Source organism: Ictalurus punctatus, chromosome 25 (assembly GCF_001660625.3).
Source record: "Ictalurus punctatus breed USDA103 chromosome 25, Coco_2.0, whole genome shotgun sequence".
NCBI lineage: Eukaryota > Metazoa > Chordata > Actinopteri > Siluriformes > Ictaluridae > Ictalurus > Ictalurus punctatus.
The window spans coordinates 15,135,442-15,160,158 of NC_030440.2; the positions used below are offsets into that span (position 1 = coordinate 15,135,442).

At 38.0% G+C, this 24,717-nt stretch overlaps 1 protein-coding gene across 2 annotated transcripts in view; it reads left to right on the top strand.

The window, feature by feature from the left end:
* The window catches only part of tbc1d32 (TBC1 domain family, member 32), a 51,735-nt gene extending 43,907 nt beyond the window's left edge, over window positions 1–7,828 (top strand). For both annotated transcript variants that reach the window (XM_017456526.3, XM_017456529.3), the window contains 2 exons: window positions 2,619–2,807; window positions 7,402–7,828. In XM_017456526.3, the coding sequence (XP_017312015.2) occupies window positions 2,619–2,807; window positions 7,402–7,521 (309 nt within the window). In that variant the 3' untranslated portion in view covers window positions 7,522–7,828. The remainder of the gene's footprint in view (window positions 1–2,618; window positions 2,808–7,401) is intronic.
* The last annotated feature ends 16,889 nt before the right edge of the window (window positions 7,829–24,717 follow it).

Sequence of the window (24,717 nt, forward strand, 5' to 3'; positions counted from 1 at the left end):
GAAATAACAGTATCTGATAAGATTAAAGGTGCAGTCAGTGATTTTAGCAGAAGTCATTCAGAATGAATACAGTCCCTTCACTTAGTGTTCTCTAAAACACGAAGCCACACCCCAAAAACACACACCTAAGCTAGAAGCAGAAATCTGTATGGTCATGTACGTAGAGATACCTTCATGTTCTGATTGGTTGGATGTTGATGGAAAAAAAAGTTTTCACACTTAAAAATCTGCTGATACCAACTTTAAATAAAGCGTACCTAAATGAAAATTGTCACCATAGCAGAAATCCATCTTTAGCATCTTCAGTGACGTCCCTGACATTTATTTTATATGGCCAAAAGTATGTGGACACCTGACCATCACACATATGTGGACAAATTGTATTAAATGAACTTGTACGCCGTAGCATTACAATTTAACTTTAATGGAACTAAGAGGCCCGAACCTTTTCCGACATGACAGTGCCGCTGTGCATAAAGTGGGCTCCATGAAACTGAGAACTCGAGTGGCCTGCACAGAGCTCCGACCTCAACCCTACTGAACACCTTCGGGATGAACTACATCAGTACCTGACCTCGCTAGTGCTCTTGTAGCTGAATGAACACAAATCCCCATAGCCACGCTCCAAAATCTAGTGGAAAGCCTTCCCAGAAGAGTGGAGGAGGACTACATCTGGAGTGGGATGTCCAACAAGCACATATGAATAGGTGTGATGGATAGGTGTCCACAAACCTTTGGTAGGATAGTGTATTTTTATGAATGGACTTTTTATCCGTTTATAGTTATATATATCAACATTTTAATGAACAATTGAATTCCCGGAGCGCTCTCGTCTGTCACGGGGATAATAAATGTATTAGGCCGAGAAGAAGATTAGCTAAATAATAATTAACAATGCAGTCCACGGTGTCATTATCGGCTGAAGCGGAGAACCGGCTCTGACGGCGTCATCGAATTCCGTTCATGTTTATTGATCAACCTTGAACCTTGACTTGACCTTAAAACTTCTAAACTCCCTCGAGTCATTCCACGGCATGAAGTTTTCAGTTCAAACCAAAAGTTTGCCATTGATTTTTCTCCTATTCATCTCGGGTGTCTTTTAAAAGGCTGACGTGATTTCTGCCATCAGAGAGGAAATTTTGTGCTTTATGCCTCTGCAGTCTGGAGTCTGAGTGCGCTTCAGTCAGTGCACGTCCATGCGCTTTACACACAGGACTTCAGCCAGTGCAGCGAATTACATGCCGAATGAAATACCTTGAAGTTACCGTGTGTTACATATGATGTGCATTTTAATATTTGGAAGCCTGGCTGTAAATATTAAAACGCCCTGGGCAGAGTGAAATGCTTTCTAGCAGCGAGCAAGCGAGCTGTGAATCAGAAGAAAAAGTTGCATATAAGTGAGCGAATCTAGGGAAAGAAAGTGACTTGAAATTGAGTATCACCTCTATCAGAGAAGGGCAGCTGTGCGCGCTCGTGTCTGCTTGAGATTCCAGACAAAGCTGATAAACAGCCAGAGAGGGATGTACACTGAGGAGAAGGTAAAAAAAAAAAAAAAAAAAAAAAAACACACACACACACACGATGTCTGATATACATCACTCCAAGAGACGGATTAAATTTCGATTTCAGACTACATTAATGCCGTCCAGTTATTCTGTTGTGTGTACTCTGTAGTTATGCTTAAATGTATATATTTACCGTGTATATGGAGGACGGGAATACTTCATTTGATATGACTTTGCTTTCGGATGAGCTTCAGAATCAGAGGTTGAAAGTGAATGTTTAGAACGATGTCCTTCGTTAAGGTATAAAACACTTCAGAATGTGCTGTTATAGGAAAATTATCTATAACAGGGAGATGTGATGAAGTGGATTCACTCTTACTGATAATTTCTTCTAATAGCATGTGCCAAAGTGTTTTAGTCCTCTTAAACCACAGCAATTTGCCAAACGATCGCCATCCATCCATTCATCCATCGATTTTCCATTCCGCTTATCCTTCACAGGAGAGTCTAGAGCCTATCCCAGGAGACTCGGGGCACGAGGCAGGGGGCACCCAGGACGGGGTGCCAACCTATTGCAGGGCACAATCTGACACACTACCAACAATTTGGAAATGCCAGTCAGCCTACAGTGCATGCTTGTGGACTGAGGGTGGAAACCGGAGAACCCGGAGGAAATATGGAAAGTCTGCGCATACAGGGCAGAGGCGGGATTCGAACCACCGTCCTCTGACACCAGAGACTCCGTCCAAAATTGCTAAACAGATGTGTCCTTACAGAAAACTTCAGCTTCTGGACAATGTCTAAAAACCTGTTTATGTGGAACATTCACTGTACGGGTCCCTGTGTACGCCGTTACTATCGAAACCAAAGAATTCAGAAGTGTTGTGGTATAATGTTATATTTCCCCAGTGTTGTGAATTGTTTTGCTCCTAATTACAGCAATGCCATCATGCCCCATGCTAAAGTTCAGAACAATCTTTGAACTAGCATCTAGTAGTCATTCAGAATTGATCAGATTTAAAAGTTCATGCCGTTGACATTTTGCGCTCTATTGACCTCTCTCTCTCTCTCTCTCTCTCTCTCTCTCTCTCTCTCTCTCTCTCTCGTATGAAGATGTGTATGCAGTGGCTGACTCAGTGTTTCTGGAACTACTTGGACTGGCCTGAGATCTGCCACTACGTGACCACGTGCATCATCATGGGCGTCGACTACCAGGTGTACATGTGCGTCGCCGTGCTGAAGCACCTACAGCAGGAAATCCTGCAGCACACCCAGACCCAGGACCTGCAGCTCTTCCTCAAGGCGAGGCTCCCATTTCCGTTTCAGCCGTGTGCACTTTTTACGCTCATGACTATCACGCCATGATCTTACTGAGAAAGTTTCAAATGAAAATGTCAGATTCAACCATCAAAGCAGCATTAAACCTTTTCCATCCTATTTTTTGGCATGCAGTAGCAGTTTCAATAACAAGCTAGTGCACTAGATAATGCACTACTTTAATAGCTTCTGTATAATGATGGTGGAAGCCATTTTGTTAAATCAAACCAAATTTGTCGTAATTGTAGTTAATGTAATTACAACTAGCAATATTGACGCAACAATATACTGGCAATATACTAGACTCCTATTATATATATATATATATATATATATATATATATATATATATATATATATATATATATATATATATATATATATATATATATATATATATATATATTTCAGTATTCGTCATATGATTGAATTAGTCTTTTTTTTATGTTAAATCACATTACATTTAACAGCAAGGGGTGAAAAAAAATCAGTGAGGTTTTTTTTTAATCCGTATTTTCTATACCTTCTTTACATCTAGATCCTTGTACTCAAGAAAATCTCAGAGGCATGAACTACACACAGGTGATTTGAATAATCTGAAAGCGGAGCCCAGAAAACCCACTTGCATACATGCGGGACCCGACTCTGAATACGAAGAACATCCCATACATAAATATTCACTTAATTAATATTAACTTTTGAACTTGTGTCACAGACTCGGATTATGATTTGTTCACAGAATACCATTTAAAGGTGCTGCATTCTCTCATTCTCTGACCACAGACACCCTAATCACGAAGCCATCGCTACTAAAACCATGTTATTTTACACAAGTCACATATTCATGCATATTAGCATTTACCCAGAAACAAAAATGTCTGAAAGGACGCATTCAGAAATTCAGTGTATGTATGTATGTACTGTATGTATGTATGTATGTATGTATGTATGTATGTATGTATGTATGTATGTATGTATGTATGGGTGTATGTATGTATGGGTGTATGTATGTATGTATGTATGTATGTATGTATGTATGTATGTATGTATGTGTGTGTATGTATGGGTGTATGTGTGTATGTATGTATGTATGTATGTGTGTGTATGTATGGGTGGATGTATGTATGTATGTATGTATGTGTGTGTATGTATGGGTGGATGTATGTATGTATGTATGTATGTGTGTGTATGAATGGGTGGGTGTATGTATGAATGGATGGATGGATGGATGGTTGTATTGTATGGATGGGTGTATGTATGTATGTATGTATGTATGTATGTATGTATGTATGTATGTGTGTATATGTGTGTGTGTGTGTGTGTGTGTGTGTGTGTGTGTGTTGTCTGAGTTAAAGTGCGTAATAGAAATGACATTTTTTGAATTTCTCCTCTCTGGATCATTCAAATGAAGCCCATACTTTGTTCTTGTAAATTCAAAAGCAATTCCCTATCCCTTTGTAACACGTTCATGATTTTGAAAACCCTGGCACGGTATATGTGAGGACTTCAGAGCACTATAATTTTGAGACTTGTTTTTTTTTAATTATTAATAATGCCTTTAATGTCTTCGCTTAGTCATTAGGGCTGAGATGCTTAATTTCGATTTAAATGCAATATGTACTCTTTCTCTGAGCTCTGCAGGCCATTTTCTCTGGAGATTATTAATCAAAAGGAAAAAACATCTGTACATTTTACTTTCAGCACTAATAACCTTCTCTTTGAATGCTTTTGTGGTTTTCTGTGATGTTGTTTTGAAGCAGTAATTATTAGAAGAGAAGACTTGATGCTCCCTATTTTTATTATAATTTATTTATTTATTTTTTTTAATGATTAGACTCGGCAACAGAGTCTCAGATTAGTCAGTTTAGTACAATCGCATTTTACCTCACTGTACTGTAGTACTTTCGGTTGTTTAATCGATATGCATACATCAGAGATTTTTGAATTTCTCGAATCTGGATTGGTCAGAAGGTGTCAAATCATTTTTTCTGTAATTTCATGCGCTTGTTCAAATCTGTTCGTGTTTCTATAGTAACGACATGCACAAGGACTTGTGTGGTGACTCACGTTCGACATTTAAACACAGCTGTAAGGAAACGATGAAGAGCTACTGTATAATACTTGCGTATTACAGATGTGCGTGGTGCTGTATAACGGGACGGATAGGTAAGGATCCATGTGCAGAGCTTTTAGCAAAGAAAGTCCCAAGTGAAATCTGAAAACAGTGTCAGAATGTTCAATAGTGAAGGTCAGAAATACAAATGATTGATGACTGGAGAGATAATGAGCTACAGGTAAACCTGATTAGTGACTATGACAATGGACTGCGATGCCTAGTGGACAGGTGTGGTACAACAACGTGAAATATTACAGATGTGTTTTTTTGTTTGTTTGTTTTTTTTTTTTGTCTTTTAAGCTAAACTGACATTATTAACCATAGAGCAACTGTGTGTATGATTTTAGATACAGCCACTGCTGGTTTTATATGTGCATTGGATTGTCATTACGGTTCTATACACTGCAAAAAATGAGCTCTTAGCAGGTAAAAATATCTTGAATATAGTCAGATTTATCTAGTATGTCCTATTATAAAATTACAATTAAGCAATTATTAGATTATTAAACCTATTTCTAGACATTTTTACTCATTTCAAACTTTCTTATTTTTTTTCTTTATTTTGCTTCTTTCTAGAAATAAATGCTTAAAATGAACAAAAAGGATCTTCTAATAGATTAAGATTATTTCAAGCTTGGAATTAGCACAAATGTCTAGAAACAGGTTTTAGTCATTTTATATTTGTTTTGTTGTAATCTTTTAAACATTTGACTATATTCAAGATATTTTCACTTGCTAAGATATAATTTGCAGTGTACGGGTTATATCCATAGTCATTTCTCATGAGCTCGGCTGAATTGTAGCTGCCGAGTATTCAAGTCATAGCTCTGAATTATTTATTGGTGAAACGGAAAGTAGAACACAGCCAGTTTTAAAGAGTTTGGTATTACCGGCTCTTATAATTAATGAATAAAACACTTGGGGACATGCCGTTATAGGAACATAATAGAACTCAGCAGTATTTTTACATGGATTAACGAATGACATACTTTTTTTTTATCCATTTATAGTTGTATTTAACAAAACAGTTTAAGTTCCTATTATCGCTTGTGTTAAAGCTGCTATAAACTGTCGACCGCTTACCTGCTACTCTTGAAATTACCAAAAAAAAATAATACATTTTTACCATTAACAAGAAACCAAAAAGTCCTCTGTCCTGAAGACTTTCCCTGTACTGACTGTTACAGAGTGCTGACACTGGAGACTCCTTCCGTAATTCTTAAATAGATGTTAAATTAAGGAAAGCGTAAAGAAATTTGTTACCGTATCAACGGCTGAACATTTACCTTTGTTAAAATTTTACGATCCGTTCATTGTTTGTCGTAACTGTAGACTATGCCTAACTCTAGCCGTTACTATTTGAACAAGTGCATTAATATCATCTTGCGTTTTGAATTACAGCCAGAACTGCTGTCAGAGCTGCCGCTAGAAAAAGTGAACCCACATCTTCTGACAGTACCGTGGTAGAAATATATTTACCGTATGTAGTACCATTAGTACTTTCAGCAACATTGGAAGTTAATAAACAGGTATAACAGAAAGAAAAGACATTTACAATTACTGTTAGTGCTTTTCACATTATTGACATTGATATAATCGAGTCTGTCCATACGCAAAATCAAATCTTTATCAATCCCGTATGGTGCCTTAATCGAGTTGAATCGTTGCTTGCTTGCTGTGTTTCAAAAGAAATCAACCATTTTATTATAATGTAAATGATTTCATTTTAGGCATGGTCAACAAAATCTTTATCACTTGCTTTGAGCTAGTTGAAATTCATTACTCGCTCGCATTTCGCTGACTCATGCTGTAATTAGTCTAATTTGCATGTCATTGCCAAGCAAAACGCAGTCTGCAGCCGTGGCCAAGAAAAATCGCTTACCCTGGAACTATATTTTATTCTACATATCAAAGCCATAAGGGATTATCTGTCCTTTTTTTTTTTTCTTTTTCCTTTCTTTTCTTCTTTCTTTCTTACATTTATACACTCTGTAGTGTTGTTTTAGAATTCGGCGAGCGATTTGAAGGCTTTCATTTCATTCCTTTCAGATCAGCACATTTAGATTTAATGTTCTTAAATGTCGGCTAATTAACTTATGCACAGCAATATGTGTATGAATTACTACTGTGCATTAAGCTTTAGGTTTATATTGTGAACATTTGGAAATCGTTACTATTTCAGGGAAAACCCTCACAATCTCCAACTGTTGTGTGTTTAATTAAAACCTTCCTGGTTGCTTGACGTGTACCAGTGTTTGCGATTAGAATATTGTGCACAATTTATGCACGATTAATTGACAAAAAATGTATTGTTTAGGCTGTTTTAACAGAGTAAAGCTTACTTCAAGCTTCCTTTATACTAGCTATAAGGCTAACAATGCTATTCTCACAAATACTATCCAATACACCCGGTGTTATCATCTACACATACTGACGGCAGGTCTGCCTTTGTTCCCTGTGCAGGAGGATCCCATCGAGGGCTTCAGAGTGGGTGATTACCTGGAGTACATGGAGAGCCTAGAGCGCAGATACAGGTCCATGGTGCTCATAGACATGAGGAACAGCTTGCTAAAGAGCACATAGTGTTAAAAGAAGCTTGAAAAAACGTGTGAAATGTTCGATGGGTGGAATTAATGTTACACTCTAGAGACACAGAGGGAAAATTTTAATTGCACTACGGCAATGCAAAGTGGGTTTTGGGGGTTTTTATTTTTTTTTGCATATGTTTGTGTCTCTCTGTATGTGTGGGCGGTTTTGGGTGCAGTTTGGAATTTTCTAACATGGCCTGTACATGTACTGAACTCGCGTGTTTTTTTTTTTCTTCTTCTCAATATTCAAATAGCGTTGACATAATAGTAATAATAATAATAATAATAATAATAATAATAATGTTTTATTTATATTGCGCCTTTCCAGAGCTCAAGGACGCTATTTCCTCTGTTTCATCTCCGTGAAACCCAGACACTAAGTACCGTCTCTCTCTAGGGGATATGGTCACCTAAAGCACATTTAACAATGCTTTTATGAACCAGGCACTCTGCACTCGCCGTGTCCGACAAGAGGACTGGGCTTGTGCGGTGCACTGCAGCGTATTACAGTCAGGTGATCTAGTCAAAACTGTGCATCTCATTTTGGGTGCTAAATCTAACCTAGACTGCTACTTTGGGGTTTCCTTTGTTTAAGTCAAGTTCATGTATTGACTTTCACATCATAATTTCCTGAGCATAAAACCAATTTACACCAAAAGCAACTCGACCCTTTGTGTACTTCATTTCCGTGCTTTCTTGCACCGGTTTAGTAAATACAACGTGCACATATCTGTAGATATTATAGCCATGCGTTACTGCAATGTAATGTATGATCACATAAAGTTCATTATCCCAATGAGATTTTCATTTCGATGCTCTGTGGAACTTTCATGAAGTTTGGATTTGTAGTACAGGCTGAAGTATCGCCAATGTGCTGACGAAATATAGAATAAACCTTGACCATGTCAAACAAAAATTCTTTTCTGGCCAAGATTTGTCTTATTATTATTATTATTATTATTATTATTATTATTATTGTTGAGGGTTTAATTAGTTTAATCTAACTAGCTAAATAACAAGCAGTGGGTTCCTATGCAATCAGCAACTAATACTCAGTCAGAAAGCTCTGTATGCCATTCACACAAACCAAGAGGATGCTTCATTAATTCTTAATTTCATCTTATCGAATTTTATTTTGATAGAAGTCACTGTACTATTATAGATTAATCATACCATATGCTGCACTTCTCTATAAGATTTACAGTTGGATCACACACTGTAATTACACATAAGTAGGCATACCTAATAAACTGTCAAGTGTAAAAGTTTTCCCCCAAAATGAAGGAGACGAAAGAAATGCCATCTATATATCAATGGGAAGAAACTATTCTATTCTATCATATCAGTATTTCTGAATGTGGTGTAAATGTTTTCGAATAACTTGTACTCCCACCCTTTTGACCTCGTAACTGCCTCTAACCACTTTGCATATCCAACACGCACTTCCTCTAAAATGGAGATGATGAAACCTGCCAGTCGAGCCGTTCTAATCCCACATCAGCATGCCACCAAGCACATGTGAAGAGGGTCAGCAGCGGATTGTTATCCTTCATTTCCAAAGTCAATCTAGCTGATGAGTGCTCTCAACACCTCTGGAAATAAGCTCCCCATTTCTATCACTGTTTGAATATAGAACCGAGAACATCCTCGAAGGCTCTTCTATCTTTAATGAACCTGCTTTTTTTTAAATTATTATTATTTAATTTTTTTTTTTACAGTGTTTACATTGGAGTAACAGCCACTTCTGAGCTATGAACCACTAATTTGCATATGTACACTTGGAGGTTAAAGTGGTGTATTTTAATAGAACAGTATTATTGTGGTTTTGGACCAGTTGAAGCCAGTCCATTGCTTCACTTTGTTCACGCTAATGTTGTTTACATCTGATTATGGACTAACAGCATCATGGGGTATTTTGTTTTGTTGTTTTTTTTCGCTCAGAAAATGGGCTTCATAAGTTTTTCCTTTATCGTTTGATGGGCCATCTAATAGAGCTCAATGCCAGAAGATAATTACAACGGTTAATTAGTGATAATCAAGCTGATTACACGCTAATTTGGATCTCTCCATTCGTGTATCTCCGGTTGAGACTCTGGGAGGATCAAGAGATTTGTTTTCCTTTTGCGAAAGTGCTAAAGTATTGCCACATGCTGCTTTTATGCAGCAAACCCTGATATTACAACTGCCCGATGAACATATCATGTCTTTCTGTCATTTCTTATAACAGTTTCTACAAGCCAACTTGAATATTATGTTATATTATATATTACTGACTTAATTCTTATGAAATCACAAGAATCCCAGTGTCTCGTTTTTTCATCTTCTACTTTCAGCCATGAGTATTATCCATCTATCCATCCATCTTCTATACCGCTTTATCCTTTTCAGGGTCACGGGGAAACCTGGAGCCTATCCCAGGGAGCATCGGGCACAAGGCGGTACACCCTGGCAGGGTGCCAATCCATCGCAGGGCACAATCACATACACACTCACACACGCATTCATACACTACGGACACTTTGGACATGCCAATCAGACTACCATGCATGTGTTTGGACTGGGGGAGGAAACCGGAGTACCCGGAGGAAACCCCTGCAGGGGAGAACATGGAAACTCCGCACACACAGGGCCACGGTGGGAATCGAACACCCGACCCTGGAGGTGTGAGGCGAACCACTAAGCCACCGTGCGCCCCCATGAGTATTATATTTGGCAGATCCCCTTATCCAAATCGACTTACATTTATCTAATTTATTCTGGGCCCAGCAGTGGCGGCTTGGCAGTGCTGGGATTTGAACTCACGACCTTTGTATCAGTAGTCCAACGCTTTAACCACTGACTATGATGTGTGATTTATTCCCATCAGTGATCCACCTCCACACACTTATGTGATTAAGAAATTAATAAAAACTTCGGGGCATGCCTTTATTGGACAGTAATCAAAGACGTGGTGGTGTGATGCAGCCTGATCTGAAGCGGAATTACTATTACCTCCCCAAAATTGTGGTATTACCTCAACTATTACAAATGATACGTCATAATTTAACGCTACGTTTTTAAAGAATGTTAAATGCTATGGAAGTTTTTGCTTGGGCTCTGAGATGATATGATATACAGAACAGACATTATGATAATAATGTCCTGGAAAAAGAAAGAGCCCATAAGGGAAGGTCATGCAGTGAAACCAGATCGAGGATGAAAGATCTTTTCCAGCAGAGGGGAGAAAACTCCATTCTTTCTGGAACTGAGGATGCTGGGAAATGGGCAGAGAGACTGACGTTAGAGAGAACATTATTCAAAAGAACAGCACTCAACATTTCAACCCAACTCATTAACCATGGCACATATGTGGCCTAGGAAAACCCTTCACATGCTGAAATTTTGACATTTTCTACTATATATATATATATATATATATATATATATATATATATATATATATATATATATATATATATATTGCTGTATTGCAACGTCAAATTGAAGTATATTAGAATGGGATTTTTTTTTTTTTTGTTCACTTTGAAGTGACTCTCTGCAGAAATACAATGAAATAAAGAATTCAGGTGTCTGCAGAATTATTTAAATAATAAGTAGTCTAAAAGCAGCATAATTGATAAGTATTCACACCCCTTTCTTTTAGCAATCTCAATTAGGACTAGTATTTCATTTTCTTGAGCACTCACACTTCAACTCAAATTCATTTGAAATCCAACTAGTGTCCCAGTTTTATGCTTGAACGATAAATATCTTTGATCGGATCGGTCCCGCTGTGATGAGGAACAAGGAACTGGCCGTGAAGCTTTGAGATGAAGTTGTTAGGAGGGAAAAAAAGATGGATACGTTTATTAAGCCAAGTGTCCAACAGCCAACTACGACACTGAAGGGGTTACAGAGCTCACTGGCTGAAATAGGACGCCACTTCTGAGAAATTCTGAGAGCTTTTATAAGAAGATCTTGTGGTTCAGCTAGACTAGAGTTGAATCATTTCGTCTCAAGCCACAGCATAATATTTATATAACCAAATACGGCCCAACGCCAATGGTAAAAACTATTTCTCCGATCAAGCACGCTGGTGGTAGCATCATGCTCTAGTCTTGCTTTTCGGCAGGGGAAATGGAAAGCTTCTTGCCATCACAGGCAACATGGATGGAGTCAAATATGAGCAAATTGTTGAGAAGAACCTGTTCCTGTAAGCCCGACATCAGCGTTTAGGGTGAAAATATATGTTCCAACAGGACCAAAGGACAGGAATGGTTGCGTATTGTAAATGCCAAGTCAAAGCTGAGATTTAAATCCAATTGAATATCTGTGGAATGACCTGCAGATTGCTGGTCGCCATGATTTTCTATCGAATGTGGAGAACGTTTGCATTGAGGAAAGTATTGGAACGCCCATAGAGACTCATACGGTACGACACAACTCAAATCTGTAATTGATACAAAAGGATCATTTTAGATTTTTTGTTTTTCAAATAATTCTGAGGATATCTAAATAGTCGATTTAATAATATTTCTGTAGAGAGTCACGACAAAAGGAACAGAAAAAATCCCATCATTCCCATGTGCTTAAATTTGAAAAAAAAAAAAAAAAGAAGAGAATTAATCATGGGGAAGGTGAATACTTTCTGGAGGCATTCGTCTACTACAAAAGTAAAAACATTTTCACGTTGTTTTGCTGAAATATATATTTATGCTTTCTTAAAATTGTGGTAATCAAAGTGTGCTGTAGGCAGAAAACCTCCGAACCTTTTTTTTTTTTTTTTTTTTTTTTTTTTTTTTTTTTTGCAACTGGTTAACAGCATTCCCAGTGCAAAAGAACACTGTGCATCTTAACATAACATTCTGGGCATAACATTGTGCCAGGGGCCTGAACTTAAAGGGAGGGTGCCATGGGGCACACCAGCTGTTTTGACAAGCATGACACCAATGATATTCCAATATGCAAACAGCCCATCTGTGGTTTACAACCAAAAGTAAGCAAATGGATGATGTGCAGTGGAAAGACCGCCAACGAATGCTTGTTGGCCAAGCTTCATCGATGAAGATCAGTATGCAGTATGGTGACTGCTGGAGATGAGAAACATGTTCCATTTGGAGGATTTCATTTCAGCCGTGCTATGGTTGGTATGAAGAATGTTTCACGGCTTTATGTCGCTGTTACTATACACGCAGATGGGAGCTGCGGCGAGTTGATGAAGTGAAGGACAAATAGGTAGGTGTATCATGTGTATTGTGATAAGCCTAGCCAGAGCTGTGTAGACAACTCGTATAGGAGTGTTTGTGTATTTTATATATACTTGGAGTACATACAGACCTGGTAGTAAAGGGTACTGAGATTTTTTATTATTTTTTTCCTGCTTAACAAGCCCAAATTTGCCTGTGAAGGTCTTGGTTATTCTAAAGTGTCCGTAGTGTATGAATGGGTGTGTGAGTGTGTATGTGATTGTTCCCTGCGATGGTCTGGCACCCTGTCCAGGGTGTACCCCGCCTTGTGCCCGATGCTCCCTGGGATAAGCTCCAGGTTCCCCCGCGACCCTGAAGAAGGAGTAAGCGGTAGAAGATGGATGGATGGATGGACGGTCTTGGTTATTAAATGCTGAGGTGAATTCTGTGTGTTAAACGTTGTACATTTGGACAATGTCAAGCTGTATTATTTTAATTTTAAAAGCCTTTTAAATATCCAGGATCCGCCTGCACATCCGAAATCATATATTTTTCTTCAATCGGCATTAACTCTATACTATAGATCTATATCTATACTACATGGCCAAAAGTTTGTGGACACCCGACTCTCCCATCCATATGTGTTCGTTCCCCAATGCTTGTCACATAGTTGGAAGCGCACAATTGTATCGGATCTGTTTGTACCCTGTAGCATTATTATCCGGCATGACAATCCACCTGTGCACATTGACAACCCTGTTGAACACCTTTGGGATGAACTTGAACGCCGACTGCGCCCCAGGCCTGTTCCTGACCTCACTAATGCTCCTGTGGATGAATGATCACAAATCCCCACAGCCACGCTCCAGAATCTAGTGGAAAGCCTTCCCGGAAGAGTGGAGGTTATTAAAACAGTAAAAGAGGGACACAATCTGGAACAGGATGTTCTGGATTTATCCTGAAATTTAGGACGATCCACACATAGCTGGTTTGTTCACAAAGGTTTGAACTGCAGGGCAAATATCATCTATAGTACTACAGCCAGAGGAGCCACACACACACCCACACACACACACACACAGTCGAACATCCAAGAATAGCCCTGAGGTATTCAAGGAAATGCTACGGGTGCAAACTGAAATAAGAGATTGTTGTTTTTCTGCCAGGTATCAAGCATACGCTAGCTAGCGGATTATGTGAAGTAAGTGCAGCGCTAATGTTTCCTGTAGACAAAGCAGTTCTATATTGAGGAGTGTCTCAGATTCCTCACTCTGTACTCTCTAATCTCATCAAACTTTATAGCAGAAGACTCATATAGTGCAAGTCTTAAATATGGCACCAGTGCCAAAATGTAGTTCTCTACATAAATGCTGAAGTATTGTTCTACATTATGGTGCATCCATAACCAGAGATGTATCGAGTATACAGTCGCTGAAGTGCAGAAGTGAGAGAGCACATGCTTGTAGCAGGAATGCTCAAGAGTCTGGGCATCAATCATGTCTTTCGGATACTGAAGGCTTCCACCATTAGTTAATATACCTTATTGTTACCTTTAACGTTTATTTACCTTATGCTGCAACCGTAAAGCAAAATGTATTATATGTTGTTGTTGTTGTTGTTGTTGTTTTGCACACTTACAGGATTTCTATTTCTGTAGTGGCTACCATGTTGTCCCACTTTTTATTATTTTATATTTTTTTTGGTTAATATTCTTAGGCTGCTTTCACACTTGGCCATTTTTTTCTCAAGCGTCAGAGCATGTGTAATCCTATGGGAAGTGGCAGCTTTTAAAAAGTGTTGCTGGCTTTTTATTATTATCATTCATAGCAGAGCTTCCAAAGATGAAAGAAGTTTTTCAGGGTTTTTTTTTTTTTTTTTAAATGGAGGTTTTGAAGGAATTAGCTTTGTGAGTGAGCGACTATATGGGAGCCCTAAGCAGCCATGCATTATGAATTTTTTTTTTTTCCTTTGTCGTTTTCTCGTGAGCACGACTTCGTTTGCTCGTGATCTGAACATAACCAAAGTTGTTTTCTCCTGATCTAGGTGCAGTGGTGGCGTTATATGGCATATACATTACAGCACAGTGAATTTTTTTCTTTGCATACCCCAGCATGTCAGGAAGTTGGGGTCAGACATGATACAGCGCCCCCTGCAGCAGAGAGGGTTAAGGGCCTTGCTCAAGGGCCCAAAAGTGGTAGCTTGAACCCCCGACCTTCCGAGCAGTAACCCATATCCTTAACCACCAAGCCACCTCTGTCCCCAACTAACTATGAGGATATTACTGTGGTATTTCATGTATATCTAACTCAATCTCTGTCACGCAATGATGTGTTACGGATGTATCAGCGAAGGGAGATAAAAAAAAACATCGACCCAAATGGAGATCAAATCTAGGTGGTGTTTCACTCTGTGTAATCACCTGACATGACTGTCACTGATAGGCCGGGCTAGAAACCAGGCCGCCCCAGCCTCGTTTCTTCATCCCATTCGGTGTATTTTTCCTAAAAACAGTGGTGGCGCTGTTGTGCTCGATTCCACAAATGTCCAAAATAATCCACGTTATGACATTTGCTAAGAGAGAATAATCTAAAGCGGATGCCAAAGATGAAAGCTTATATTGATGTCTTCTTATCCTAGCCTTGCTAGTCCATTTATACCCGTCACGCCTTGATATTTAGCAAGTGTTACTGCTTCCTATCGAGGCATATGTATAGCAGTTTCTCTGTCTAACACTATGATGGTTGCATAGCACCAATGATTCTCCATTCCTCTGAACTGAATTTGTGGTGTCCAGTGCAGACGTCTGCACGTTTATTGGTGTATTTTATTGGTTTCCTTCAGAGCACCTGCACAGCTTTATCATCATGCATGCTGTGGGTCAAGACAGGCAAGTTACACTTGCAAAGATTCTTAATGCATGAAGCGCTTGAGTGTGAGCGAGCGTTATATGAGACCTCCTGCATCTTCGTTCTAATGTGGCCGGAGCTCATTTCAGCGTCTTATAAATTCCTAATGAGTGAGGCCATATGCTCACAGGAGATGTTCATCACTCACATATGGTGGCTCAAGTGGGTCCCTTGAGCCACCATATGTGGGTTTGAAAAACTTCTAAACATTCCAACCAGCCACCCACTTCCACTGTGATTAACCAGTAGGGGTTTGTGAAGGAGGGCAGGAACTGGCAGAAGCTCTGACTCAAAGTGTATTCTAAGAACTCGCACTTAAAAGTATTTACTACATGCTAATCCAGCAGATCCAAAAACGTGGAAAATGTTTGATGTGATTGCTCATGAGAGGTTTGTTTAATTAATCCGTTTTTGGAGATATGACGTTCAGACTGTACATCCGCAGCCAAGTTTGAACACCTGGATTTTCTCATCACAGTTCCATCCATCCATCCATCTTCTAAACCGCTTTATCCTTCTCAGGGTCACGGGGAAACCTGGAGCCTATCCCAGGGAGCATCGGGCACAAGGCGGGGTACACCCTGGACAGGGTGCCAATCTCATCAAAGTTTAAACTGTTCAATTCTCGTTTCTGATTGGTCCGAAGACGTCGATTCATTTTCTAGAGCAGCACTGTTGACACTAAAGTTGACTGCAAGTCAAATCACAGGTTTATTTCAATGCATTCGTTCTAATACGTTACTGTTTCTGAAAGTAACGACTCAACTGAATGGTGGATACGCCACTTAAACAGATTGAAAAACATGTTGATTTATTGATATGATGCAGTTTTATATGAGGAGATGGTTATTTAACATTTATGGAAGGAGACTCCAGCGTCTGCACATGGTAATTGTCAGAGATAAAACTTTTCAGATTTTTTTTTATTAACCTCAAAAGAGAGAGAGAAAAAAGACAGGCTGGTGAGGGAATGGCTGTTATTATGCTATAACATAAGTGTATAACAAGAACTAAATTGTTTCGTAGATGTACCGCAACATTAAATGTAAATATAAACTGATAAAATATGAACATTTAATAAATAAAAATTGTAATCATTGGCAAATTGCTATAGTAGAACAGGAATCAAATTCTTCAGTACATTTGCTCCGACACCCTATTGTTAATTATTTGCTTATAACAGCCTACCTCCATGAGTTTTATTCCTCAGTTAACTGTTGATATTTTAATATGGCTGTAAGAAAACCGAAAGGTTTCTGTAACTTAGAATAGTTACACATTACAAATACAGGAGATTGTGTATAATGAGGATGTGCAGAGATTTTACTTAGCTCTTGCAGGGAAAAAAAAAGAGTCCAAAGTGAAATATGCAGGAAAAACAACATATAATTGTTTATACAAAAGAAAGTTTTGTATAAGGAGGCATTAAGCATTTCTTGGAAAGAGTCTCCAATGTTAACCCTTTGTAGCTTACTAGCAAACATGGCTGCTTTTATTATTTAAACACAGCGGTTAGCGTAATGTTAGCTTGCTTACTAGCAAACATGGCTGCTTTTATTATTTAAACACAGCGGTTAGCGTAATGTTAGCTTGCTTACTAGCAAACATGGCTAATTTTATTATTTAAACACAGCGGTTAGCGTAATGTTAGCTTGCTTACTAGCAAACATGGCTAATTTTATTATTTAAACACAGCGGTTAGCGTAATGTTAGCTTGCTTACTAGCAAACATGGCTAATTTTATTATTTAAACACAGCGGTTAGCGTAATGTTAGCTTGCTTACTAGCAAACATGGCTAATTTTATTATTAAAACACAGCGGTTAGTGTAATGTTAGCTTGCTTACTAGCAAACATGGCTGCTTTTATTATTTAAATACAGCGGTTAGCGTAATGTTAGCTTGCTTACTAGCAAACACGGCTAATTTTATTATTAAAACACAGCGGTTAGTGTAATGTTAGCTTGCTTACTAGCAAACATGGCTGCTTTTATTATTTAAACACAGCGGTTAGCGTAATGTTAGCTTGCTTACTAGCGAACATGGCTAATTTTATTATTTAAACACAGCGGTTAGCGTAATGTTAGCTTGCTTACTAGCAAACACGGCTAATTGTAGTATTTAAACAGAGCAGTTAGCGTAACATTATCTCGCTTGGTAGCAAACAGGACATCTTTAAAGAGTATGATAAAGAATTTAGGTTAAATGAAGCGCCACTAACCTTAAGACTAACGATGTGTCGTTAACTGCCGTAAATACAACATTATTTACGGTACTACCATATTGATGGCACTACTGTTTAAAAAATACAGTGGCATCAGTGGTATTTTGAAGCTTTATAAAGTATCGCGAATACTACCGTAGTACCGGTATATCGTGCAACCCTAATTGTAGGCTGTTGTGGCCTATATTATCTAAAATATTATCTGAAATTTGATTTTCCTGCACATTTGATATCCAGCACACACACAATCCTTCAATCGACACGGCAGCAGTTTGTCTCTTCGTCTCACTTTGTTAAGAGACTAATCTATAGTCTTTTCTTCTAAGCGTTAATGGAAGCAGTGGGAAGTCTCCTGATGCGCCTGATTCATCAGGAAAATCTCCTAATCCTCAATTAGTGTCATCATGAACACAGCCCAGTAGGTTAAAGACGAACACATTTCCCAGAGCTTATAATAGCTGTGAGAAGTTGCTGTATTAATAGAGAATGATGACGATAATGATAAGCAGACTCAGTTTAGATGGGAACATCAATCACACACACTGCCTACACACACACAAAGGCAATTTTGCTCCATGCCTGCTCAGCTGACCCTGAGGTCTGAGGTCAGTGTTAAAGCAAAGCAATCATAGCAGGGTTTTAAACTATAGCACTGAGGTGAGGCTGTTTCATTCCACCTCCAGCCATGCGTGGTGTACCGAACGCTACTCTCCGACTCCTGTAGAAGATTCTGGAGGGCAGCTAGAAGCGGACCTGTGACCTGAAACATTCCTCGCCTGCTTTAGGGAGCAGAGTGTATTAATAATGCATCCATATATCTGTCAGCTGTGCTTTTACAAGTCCCTCTGCTGCGCAATACATTCAGTTATTTCATACATTCAGCTTCCTTTCACTGACTGCATGATACTAAAACACACCAAAATGAAGCTTTGAGACATAGCCATAGTGATATTAATCCTCTAATGCATGAATTATCGCATTTATATTAAAAAAAAAAAAAGTTGTATGGCTTTGTATTACTTGAATTAGTTCAAAATGATTACAGTTCCAGTTACTGCATTTTCCAGACTATACGTTGAAGAGCTTTTTGCCACCTAGTAAGCATGTAAGAGTTATATTATTATAATTATATCTTATGTAAAAGGAATTGCAGCTGTAAAAAGTATGTGGATGGATTTACTCACTTAAAATACCTACAAAAATTAGATCCAAACATGTTTTGTGTGAAGTATCTTTATTTATATATATATATATATATATATATATATATTTTTTTTTTTTTTTCTTGAAACATAAGGTGCAAATGCAAAATGTCTGAACTTGCAACAGTTTTTCTTACTTTAAATGTGGAAAAAAAGAAATGTATTAGGGAAGCCTAGTGTCTTTTTTGCTATGCAGACCTGTTTCACTTCATGAATGCACATACCGCAGTTCTATTGTCGCATGTTGTTGCTATATGGGAACAATGAACTTTTACCGTTTTACGGAATACTCAAAATATATGAACTTGTTTAAATGTGAACAATTGAAATTTTACTTATCTGAGATGGTCTATAATAGTTTTTCTTTGAGTAATTTTGCCTAACTATTCAAAAATGTATCAAATTTTCACCGCCCGTCGAGGGTCACCTTCAACATGCCATGCGAATGCAGAAAACAGCACTTGTTGGTCATCGGACACGGCGTTTTTTTTTTTGTTATGTTAAGTCAAAGCCCCCCAACCCCCCACCCCCCCCCCCCCTTTCCAATTACATAGGAAAATTGCAGTTTTGTATTGTTGCCTTTCAAAAAAATTGGAGATAAATGAATTGTTGCCATGCTGTAAAGGGTAACTAAATATCTGATTGGTCAGAAGATATCAATGTTATTTTTTTTTTATAAATATATATTAGCAGCTCTGACAATGGTTCTGTCTGTAAGGCAAATTACAGGTTCATATTCATGTGCTAGAACTAATACGTTATCATTTCTATAACTCATTTACAGAGAAATGTATGGTGAACTCTCCACATAAGCTAAGGCTAATTATGAACTAATTCAAAGCACACTCTTTTTTTTTAACAAAGAAAAATGTATAAATCATTCATATGGTGGGATTTTCTGTAAGGAGATGTGTAGTTAACATTTATGGAAGGAGTCTCCAGTGTCAGAGGTTTGTAAAATTCAGTACGTTTTCCACCAAATGGAATTTTTCCACGACAAATGAGTTTATGCAAGAGAGGCTGGTGGGGGAAGCTGCTGCACAGATGTAACTCATGATTCCTTGTATGGATTCACATGAAGCTTGACAGGACAATAGGGTGTGGTCATCGATAAGGTGGGGAGTTACGTTCAAATAGCTGTTTCTCAGGAATCACAAGTCCAGTTGAGCTGAAATTTGGTGTGCTGCATCTCTTTTCCAATCTTTAAGTGGATTTCTAATCATCACTGGGTTCCTCAAAAACACGGCCATCGGCCAATCAGCTTTTAGCAGGCATTTCACATGGTTAGCATTGAGTTACAATCACAAAAGTTGATAAGTATGTTCATTTCTTGTCATTTTATTGTTCACTGTAACTTAGCAAGAACTGGCCACTGGGGTGCTATTAACAAAGGGTGCTTGGACCCTGCATATAGGCACTTGTGGCTATATTTATTTATAACCAATAAATAAATTGTATTTTTTAAACCAAAGTGAAAATTCTTTTTTTTTTTTTTTTTTAACTAATTTGGATGCATACGGTTATTAAGTTATTAATGTATTTTAGCAAATCACGTTCATAGCCTATAGCAGTGCTCACTGTGCTAATACATATTTTAAGCTCTAGATACAGAGAAAAACCAGAATCATTTAGAATTGCAGCAAGACAAACAGAGCAGTGTATATTCACACTAACAAGACCTAATGAGACTAATGAAAAGGAACAGGTGTAATGGCCAAGCGGGAGCAGAAGTGAAGTGAACAAAAACTACAGTCGGTTATAAAAATCCGTGCAGATGTTGAAAATGGGACATGGGAAAGATCTGTCCGGAATATCACACACTTTCAGATTATGCTGCCAAATTAGAGTTGATCAACGATGTCATGGTCTGAATCTGGTGTGTTGCAGAATTCCTTGTAAAATTAAATGGACTTTAGATCAAAGCGAGCATGTAGTGACTGGTTATCGGACGTTTGTGCATGATGTCAAAAATGCATTTTCACATGATACTGTCTGCTTCATTTCATTTTGAATGACATGTTTTAACGTATAATTATCGGTGTCGTGTAACAATTCCTATATGCAACTGACGCATTTATTTCTAGTCACTGTAGCCGACCCTATTTCTGATACTTAAGTTCTCTATTGTTTATATGACACATTGGAGATGATATTTTCTCCTACCATATACACGTGACTAAAAATGTACCCGATGTTGCGTCGTTAAAATTGACATGGACATGACATGGACTATGCATCACATGGATTTTGCCTAGTCTATATTGTTGCACCATGTTGTATTGTGATATAGTCATCATTAAATAGTACCCCTACAATTCCTACACCTATACAGGTGCTGATGGCTACAATTACATGCTCACATTATTGGACTGCACACCACATAGCACTAATGAAGCTGAAAGTTCAAGTTGAAAGTATGGCCCATGGTGTCGTTACGTGAAGTGTTATAAACATTCTAAACAACTTTTAAACAATTAAAATTTTTTTTAAAAGTGTTTTTAAAGAAAATAAATAAATAAACTCGTTATTTTGGTTACTGTTTGCACTAGCTTTGGATAATTTGGATAACTTTCCATCTTTCCATACCTTTGAGATAAATATGGACGTCTCTACTCAGTGAAAATTCTCAATGATATATGATCTTCATCCATTAGACTAAGTAAGAGGTAAACTGAGTAAAGCTGAGTGAGCTGAACTAGCTAGCCAGATATTTTTTTATGTTTTACAGTATGAAAGGTAAGATGTTACTTCGATGTTCAGTAGTGACTTGTTGTTGTGTTAAATCTAAGCCTAGAGGTAACGCTCAGGATAATATGGAAGGGGCATGTTTGATATATAGCTAACTATGTATGAATGAACAATCAAAGCAAGCTACTGAAGTTAGCTAGCCAGTTAGCTAGCCAGCTAGCATTATCTTTATTTATATACTGTTGATAATGGAGGTGGTGTCCACTTGGTTAGTTAACAGTGATTGTTCAAAATGACGTTCCTTGGACAAATAAAAAAATCGAGTTGTGTCGATTGTATAGAAATATGTAAAAAGTCATTTGTAAAGTAATTACTCCAGTAGTTTTTCAGGAGACGACTTGACTTCTACTCAGGTGAGTTATTAGTACAGGACCGGTACTTTTACTCAGGTCAGTTTGCTATCTGTTTGCTTTCTACCACCAGTAATGTCAAATCTGTTGTGTTTTTATATGCTTTATAGGTGTTTTATATGTTTTGCCTGTTTGTTTGTTGGGGCATTAAGTTTGTATTTGTGCCTGTGTTTACATGTGGGGGCAAGATTTCGGTTACTTTCTGCCCTGTGTATAGTTTTGGTTTTCTCAAATTTGAACCTAGGTCCTTGTTGTAATAGTTTAGCCTTATGTCCCAGTTTTTTGTTTTGGTTTGGATTTTTTGGTCCCTAATAAAGAAGTTCTGCCTTTTGCATCCGTCTCCCTGGACCCTCCGTTATGACAGATGGTGCACATCATCTGTGTAAATACGCACATAATTAGAGAAATAGACAAAAGTCATTTGGTGCATATTGTTTCGGTGTATCTACTGTATTTTGTCAATTTGGAGTATTGCACCAAATTAGGGCTTCTTATCCTGAAGCATACTATAGGAATCTTTCATCTAGCACTTAAGGAATAATCCACAATGGGGTGTGCTATAAGAGTAAAAATATAAAAAGTTACTGCTACTCACCTGAAGTTGATTTTTTCCCCCTCAATAACGGCATGGCCGGAATCGTTTTATTCCCCTTATACCACAAAGATTTTTACATGATAGTTACATTTAATGTTGTGGAATGTAAGTGGAACAGGTTAGTTCCTATGAACAGTTATAATGTATGTATAACAGTTATAAAGATCCGTTCCCTCACCAGCCGCACTTTTTCCTTTCTGGAAGGTAATAAGGCAAACAAATGCAGCTTGTCATGATAGAAAATTACACAGAGGATTATTAGAAATATGAGTTACATAAATAATACTTTATATTTTAAATATATATGTTTAAAAGGTTAGGGTTTAGGGCCAGGGTTAGATAGATAGATAGATAGACAGACAGACAGATAGATAGATAGATAGATAGATAGATAGATAGATAGATAGATAGACAGACAGACAGACATACAGACAGATAGATAGATAGATAGATAGATAGATAGATAGATAGACAGACAGACAGACATACAGACAGATAGAAAGATAGATAGACAGATATACAGACATATAGACAGACAGACATACACACATATAGACAGACAGACAGATAGATAGACAGACAGACAGACATACAGACATGTAGATAGATAGATGGACAGACAGACAGACTGATATATAGATAGATAAAGAGACAGACAGACACACAGATAGATAGATAGAATAGATAGACAGACAGACAGATAGACAGGCAGACATACAGATATATAGATGGATAAATAGACAGACAGACAGACAGACATGTAGATAGACAGACAGACAGACAGACAGACAGACAGATATACAGATATATAGATGGATAGATAGACAGACAGACAGACAGACATACAGATATGTAGATAGATAGAGAGATAGACAGACAGATAGACAGATAGATAGATACTTTTGATTCTCAGGGTAACTGCAGAAATGGTACTTCTTTGTGACTTTATTCAAAAGAAATTGAATGAAATCCACCCACCATGCAATCTGCCCTCATTTATTCAAATTTGTTTAAACGTTTCTGAACTAGGACCATCCTGAAATAATAAGGATGTGCTGAAAATGACAGGAAGAATGAATCTGCAATGATGCGCAAATAAAAATGCAAAAACAATTCTTTCTGGGGTTTATCCACTTTATGCTTCGTTCACATGGAGATGCTTGTGAATAATTTTTTTTTTTTTTTAAAGCACAGGCAGTGATCCAGAGATGAGCTGAAAGTCTAGACTGTGAGAAAGTCTAGACTGTGGCAGTGTGAAAGAAAAAAAAAAATGAAACGGAGAGCGAGGTCAGATCACTGAGAGGTCAGATTCGAAAGAAATTGCTCTTTTCTTGTTCTTAATTACATTCTATAAAAGCAAAACCGTCCAAATGGTCAGTTCATGCTAGATCTAAAACAGAAAACAGGAGTACGCAGGGAATTAACATTAGTGTCATGGCAGGAGGTCACTACTGTTAAGTAATGATGTGCCCAGAGTATCAGAGTGATCAGAGTCTCAATGAGTTCTCATATCACTGCAGTACCAGCTCTTCACACACACACACACACATATCATGTAGCTGCTGAGATACCCTCCGTTTTCACCATCTGATATTGTGTCAGGGATAAATGATAGATGGGAAGGACTGAGTAGCCTTTTGGTACAGACCCAATTTATAGCTCGCTTCATTACACGTGTATTGGTGCTCTCTGACTCCCAGAATGCACTGCAGGCTTTGTATCATACATCACTGATTCCTGAAAGTGATAATCACACTCCAGTCCGGCACTGCACTGAAAGCATCGCTCTCATCAGTGTATTGTTAATTATTAGTAGAGATGCTATTTTCCCCGCTATGGGCCATCGGCCGACATCACATCGGTTTGGACATCACATCGGTTTGGACATCACAGCTCGCATTCAGTCAAAGAGCTCTTCGATTCATGAGTACAGCTGAAAGATCTCATTTACCAACATCGCTGTGTGCAGAACTATCTCGCGCAGTTGCAGTCTCGCCAATTCA